We start from the raw sequence: 6,317 nt of genomic DNA, 5'->3' as shown, positions 1-6,317 counted from the left end.
ATGGAAACATATCATACCACATTGCGCAAATGATTTCATTGGTTTTGAAACTCATTTTGCTAGAAGTCACTAATAACATAGTTGAAATTTGATAGCAAACTTGGTTTAAAAGATTTAGATTCTGTCAACGTAATTGAGTTCATTGAATCGGACACTAATGAACTGGATAATGAAACACTTATCAACATGGATGAACAGCGAGCTTATGAAAAGCAGGAGGACAACTTAGACAACAACTGCTGTGTTGAAGTGCCTGCACAAGAATTAACAGCTGAACAACTATCAAAAATTATTGGAATGGTTGAAACCTTGTCAGAGCATATAATGGAAGTTGATCCCAATATTGAACGTAGTCTTACAATTCGTTGAACGATAAACAATGCAATTCATTGCTGCAAAGTGAAAAAAACAAAGAAGAAAAATGTGCAGACATCGATATTGCAATTTTTAGAGAATAAAAAATGAATTATGAAAAACATGTATTTTTTTTTAATTATTTTTGATAAAGACATTTGAATTTATTAATCTCATTTTATTTATTGAAAAACAGGGAGAATATTTTTTTTTTGGAACCAATTACCATTTTTTGTATGTATTTAGTTCCTTGATTAGTCCGGTTTCAAACAGTCCGGGATATCGATGGAACCAATTATCTGGACTATGCGAGGCATTGTTGTATAATCAAGTGGAAAAACTTCAAGCAATCATTATGAAGGTTGTTTTCTTGATCATAAATTAGTAAATAATAATATTTGGTTAACCGATCAAGTGTTGATCAATTTTATTAATTAACTGGACCAACTAGTTTCGCCACACTTATCTGTTGGCTTCTTCAGGGCACTTACATATAGGTTTAAACACTCTCACAATTATGCGTAACTGCAAAACTGACAAGAATAAAAGCTAACTAGAATAATTACAAATGAAATAGTATCGAACGTGAGTGAAACACGTATCGCGTGTACAAGATCAGCTAGCTGTTGCTGAGGAACCTTCTGTAGTTTGTATTAAAGTTCATTTCTTCCATTTTTAAGGCTCTGATTAGGGTTTTCCATATCTCTGGCAGTATTAGGCCTAACTCAAGAATGTTCAAAGAAGCAGCCACAGTCGCCCGTTCTACTGTGAACCTTAACAGAAATCAAGGCCTAATACTGCCAGAAGACTAGTCAATAAAATCCTTTTCTCTGAACCACCACAAAGAGAATAAGAAGAGATTCAATATATAAAAACGATTGCAATTCCGTATGTAAGTGGCATCTCCAACAAGCTCGCCAATCTCCTCAAACAACACAAAATAAGAGTAGCATTTCAGCCTATAGATACTATTCGTAAACTACTAAGATCTCCAAAAGACAACCATCCTTTCTACAAATATGCTGGAGTCTATAATATTCCATGCTCATGTGGCTCTAATTACATCGGACAGACTTCGAGAAGCCTCAAAATCAGGCAAAAGGAGCACATTGGCTATGTCAAAAACAACAGACAGGACATTTCTGGGCTATCGTCTCATTTCTCCACAACTAACCATGTCATCGAGTGGGACAAAAGCTGTTCCCCCTACTTAGAGGAAGATTACCATTCAAGAATGTTCAAAGAAGCAGCCACAGTCGCCCGTTCTACTGTGAACCTTAACAGAAATCAAGGCCTAATACTGCCAGAGATATGGAAAACCCTAATCAGAGCCTTAAAAACGGAAGAAATGAACTTTAATACAAACTACAGAAGGTTCCTCAGCAACAGCTAGCTGATCTTGTACACGCGATACGTGTTTCACTCACGTTCGATACTATTTCATTTGTAATTATTCTAGTCAGTTTTTTATTCTTGTCAGTTTTGCAGTTACATAATTGTGAGAGTGTTTAAACCTATATGTAAGTGCCCTGAAGAAGCCAACAGATAAGTGTGGCGAAACTAGTTGGTCCAGTTAATTAATAAAATTGATCAACGCTTGATCGGTTAACCAAATATTATTATTTTCAAGCAATCATCTTTTTCTAGTTTGTTTTACAGGAACTTGATCAGTCTACTCCATTGAACATTTTGTTTTCAAAACAAATTCCTACAAACAATAACTGTTAGTTGGAGTCAATTCTTTATCAGGCTATTTCTCAAATTAACCAAATATTATTATTTTCAAGCAATCATCTTTTTCTAGTTTGTTTTACAGGAACTTGATCAGTCTACTCCATTGAACATTTTGTTTTCAAAACAAATTCCTACAAACAATAACTGTTAGTTGGAGTCAATTCTTTATCAGGCTATTTCTCAAATTGTGAAACTTCTTACTTCCATGGGACCATCTAGTGTTTCCTTATTTAGCATATATATTTCCAATCACTCATATAGTTTCACTGAGCTTAAATATTCTTAGCTCATGCAAATTAATAACAAAAAGCACAAATTGCAAATTCTTTACCAGAAAAAAAAAGTTTCTTTTACTCCCTTATAAACAATGTATCAAAGTAGCATCTTCATTAATGATACTTTAGTTTCAGATTTCTCTAATTCCATCACTTGTTCAAAGAAAATAATTGATCACTAGTGTCCAAGACAAAGACTAAACTTTCCATTTTGTGTTTCTTCAAATTTTGAATAGAACGTGTATTTAATATCTCCTTTTATTTACTATTCACCTGTTGACAGTCTCACATTCCTTTTCAGAATCCTCTATTATTTTTTTCTGACAAGTTTTCAAAAACTTCCTAAAAACAAAATTCTTTGGTCAGAGTTCCCAAACTTCCATTCTGTCCCTCTCTCTCTTCCCCCCCCCACTCCCATTCTATTACCCTGATACCAAACACTTTGTCAGATGTCAATCCCCCATCAACCTCCCCAGTGAGCATGCACACTTGTTCAACTAAGTGGCAAGTGAGAATCTAGTAATGGCTAACACGTTGTTGTTAGTGAAAAGAGAATGTCTTTATGATGAATAACAAATATCACAACACTTAAGGATTATGAATTACGTAAAGAACCATTGATATTATTACAGTTATCAAGCATCCAGTAAGTACAATAAATGTCACATACTTTACATTTTTTTTTCTCTAGTATAAATATCAATTTCTTATCAGGCACATTGCAAGTGCCAATTATACATGGCTATAAAACCAAAACTAATAAAAATTAATGTAGAGAAGCGATTGTAAAATGATTCATAATTATGAATTATGACTATTTTTAAGCTATCTATATATCATCTGTCTGCAAAGCAGCTTTAATGATATCTCTTGAATGGAGGAGGCTAGCAACTGTGTTAAACATGTATGAAAAGGGGAGATTTAATTTACATTTTTTTTATTGTTGTTTTTGTTCAGTCAGGGCAATTCTGATATCCATAGGAACATTTTATCGGCAAAATGAAATTGTTTACATATGCTAAAAAATAGCTCCAGTCTTAGTTGCTATAATAATGAATTGTTTCACTACACAAAAATGCTATCATGATGAAAAGAGTCCTTTTTTTTTAAATTATACACAATCACTTGTTTTTATATGAATTCATATCTTAATACAATTACAAAATAAATATTTTGTTGAAGAACATACAATGCACATGCAAAATTAAAAGTTTGGTCACTTTAGTTTTCCTTCCTTTCAAATTACAGGTTTCAATTATTATTATGACATAAAAGGATTGTCAGAAAAGTTTATAAGAAATCAACAAAGAAACAGCCACTGAACCACAGCAAAATATACATAATATTAAATTAACAACATTTAGTTCTAAAAAAAAAATTAAGATATCTGTTATAATTTTTTGGAGAAAAAAATTTCTGGCAATATTAATTTGGAAAGTTCACTTTTAAATTACACTTTTACAAACCTAGACTCTAATTCGTAAACACCAACAGAAACATGTGCATTTTCATCGTAGTCTGCCCACTCCTGCAATATAATAAAGTATACTGTAGTATAAATAAATATACTATAAATGATCACACAGACTTAAAAAATTGCTTACCTGCTTTAGGTAAGTAAAAATTAATTACCTAAATAATTGCTTGCAAAGACAGATGAAGGAATCAGGGATGCTACTGATATCCAGCACTTATAGAATGATTTGAATATAATAGAAATGTGGGCAAATGATAATGACTACTATGACATGATGAGATTTCCAATGGCATATTATATTGGCATGATGAGGCTAGAGATCTTGGAATTAGGGTGAATAGGAATTTGAAGTTCAAAGTTGCATAGCAAAAACTGCACCTACAACTCAGACAATAATTGCAATGTTTAAACAAATGTTAACCTGAAAGGATAAAGAAGTCATTTTGATTCATCACGAAATCCTGATGTACACATACACACACACAAACAAAAACTTGCTGCTGCACCTGAACTGTGCATAGATTTGGTCTCCTGAGTTAGGAGTGAATAACAAAAGATGCAAAGAAGGGTTACAAAAATTATATTGGGATTTTGAAATGTAAATTTTGAGTACAGACTGGAGGAATGTGGACTGCAGACAATGGTAAACCAGAAGAAAGAAGGGCGATATGACAGAGTTCTATAAACTTCTTAATGGAAGTTATATGATAAGGTCTGATGAAATTTTTTGTCATATGGAAGACAGTTGTATGCAGTTAAAAAAAGAGTAAGAGCTAATTCTGCTCTCACAGAATAGTGGGTGGAACCTGTTGGGGGAAAGTGCATTTAGCTCGAATGAGTTTAAGAGCAGCATTACAAATGATGTGGGTGATGAGTGGTCTTCCTAGAAGAGTCCTTGACTCCCTGAGGTCTCAGGTAATAAGAATCAGCATTTCCTGGCATGCTGGTTTAAAAGATGTGCTGATAGATGATAAATTCAACACAAATGCAATTGCATCTAGTTTCTTATTAACTACTTTTTGCTCATTAGATATGATTAGTTCTTATTTTTATATCCCAATGTAGCCAGAATTACATCAATCCATACTATAGTTTATTTGCTTCAAATATTAAACACTCTCTGGCATGCAGTGTCTGATCTTACAAAGGCACAAGTAAAACCCCTGTAATAAAATGAACTGTGTAGTGTAATGTAATTTATACACTGGGGACAGAGGTAGGGAATGTAGATGTTATTCAGGTTTCTGTCAAGAGTAGGTGGTCTGGCCTTGATGACTAAGTGATGGTCAATGCCACAGATGTTAGTGAAATGGATCTGAAAGTGAGTTTTTAATGAGAGGATTCTAGCATGGTTTATATGTAGTGATTGGCTGCATTGTATTTTTTCTATTGGAATTAGTTTGTGTTGTGGGAGATTCTTTTTCATTGTAGTGTCGCTGTTATTGTTTGTAACGTTCATCATTAGTTTGTTTATGGTTAGATAGAAGGGTAGAATGGGTCATGAAGTGAGAGAAGATACTCTTGGATATGACAGCCATACAGAGAGAGAGAGAGAGAGTGACCAGTCTCCTTGTCATAATGTGGCCTTGACAGTGCCTCCCGCATACCACTATTTGGACTCCCTCTCAAGGTATGACCTGGCAGAATATTTGGCAGCAAGATTATGTGCTAGTTGAATGGGAAGTCTCCTGACTCATTTGTGACAGATTTTACACATTTGAACAACAGTTGAATATATACAGCTGAAATACATATTTGAGAGATGACCACGAAAGATGTATAAATCATCTACCTCCCTTGATATATTGCTTTACAAGCCTATACTAATTGACACTATACTAATTAGTAAAGTGTCAAGTGACTTTCAGCATATAATAGTCTATTTTATATCACACTGTAATCACAGCTATCATTTAGGCCAAAAGGAATAGATTTTTCTTGTAATCGTAATGGGAAAAAAAAGTATTAAATTATTAAATGCTACTATTAAATATTAAAAAGGATTTCAAAGGTTTATTAACAACAGAGAGATAAAAATATTTTAATCCAATACTCCTAAAAGTAACTAAAACATTTTCAAGGATAAAATGATAAAATAACTGACATAGGAACATAGAAGATCAAGCAAGTACTCAAATATTTTAATATGTACTCCAGGCAGAGTAAAAGTTGGATAGTTTTTTGTTAATTTAAATGGAAAATTATAGTCTTGAATTTTTGGAAGATTTTTACATCCGAGTCTTTTTAGAGTAACAATTTTTCTCTATCACACTGCATGTAGAATGTCAAGCCCATGGTCTACTAATTCACTTTATCCATACTGGTTAAAAATTATATAATTTCAATGTTGTTCTCTCTGTTCACTGCAGATCTGATAGACTGTCCAGCACAAGGAATGTTTATACTATCCTGTGTACTCCAAGTACTGATAATGAGTGAATATCTTTCGAGGAGTGGATAAGGGACACTAGTTTTAA

At 33.2% G+C, this 6,317-nt stretch overlaps 1 protein-coding gene across 2 annotated transcripts in view; it reads right to left on the bottom strand.

Moving 5' to 3' along the window:
- Nucleotides 1–3,283: 3,283 nt before the first annotated feature.
- Nucleotides 3,284–6,317, bottom strand: part of LOC150104214 (CXXC motif containing zinc binding protein) — a 122,294-nt gene continuing 119,260 nt past the window's right edge. For both annotated transcript variants that reach the window (XM_090396225.1, XM_090396226.1), the window contains exon 7: nt 3,284–3,891. In XM_090396225.1, the coding sequence (XP_090252351.1) occupies nt 3,814–3,891 (78 nt within the window). In that variant the 3' untranslated portion in view covers nt 3,284–3,813. The remainder of the gene's footprint in view (nt 3,892–6,317) is intronic.

The sequence above is a fragment of the Typopeltis vanoorti genome, chromosome 8 (assembly GCF_054136105.1).
Source record: "Typopeltis vanoorti isolate ZY-2024b chromosome 8, IOZ_Tvanoo_1.0, whole genome shotgun sequence".
In the NCBI taxonomy this organism is placed as follows: Eukaryota; Metazoa; Arthropoda; class Arachnida; order Uropygi; family Thelyphonidae; genus Typopeltis; species Typopeltis vanoorti.
Note: the sequence above shows the minus strand (reverse complement) of the source record. Positions and strands in the feature narration are given on the sequence as shown.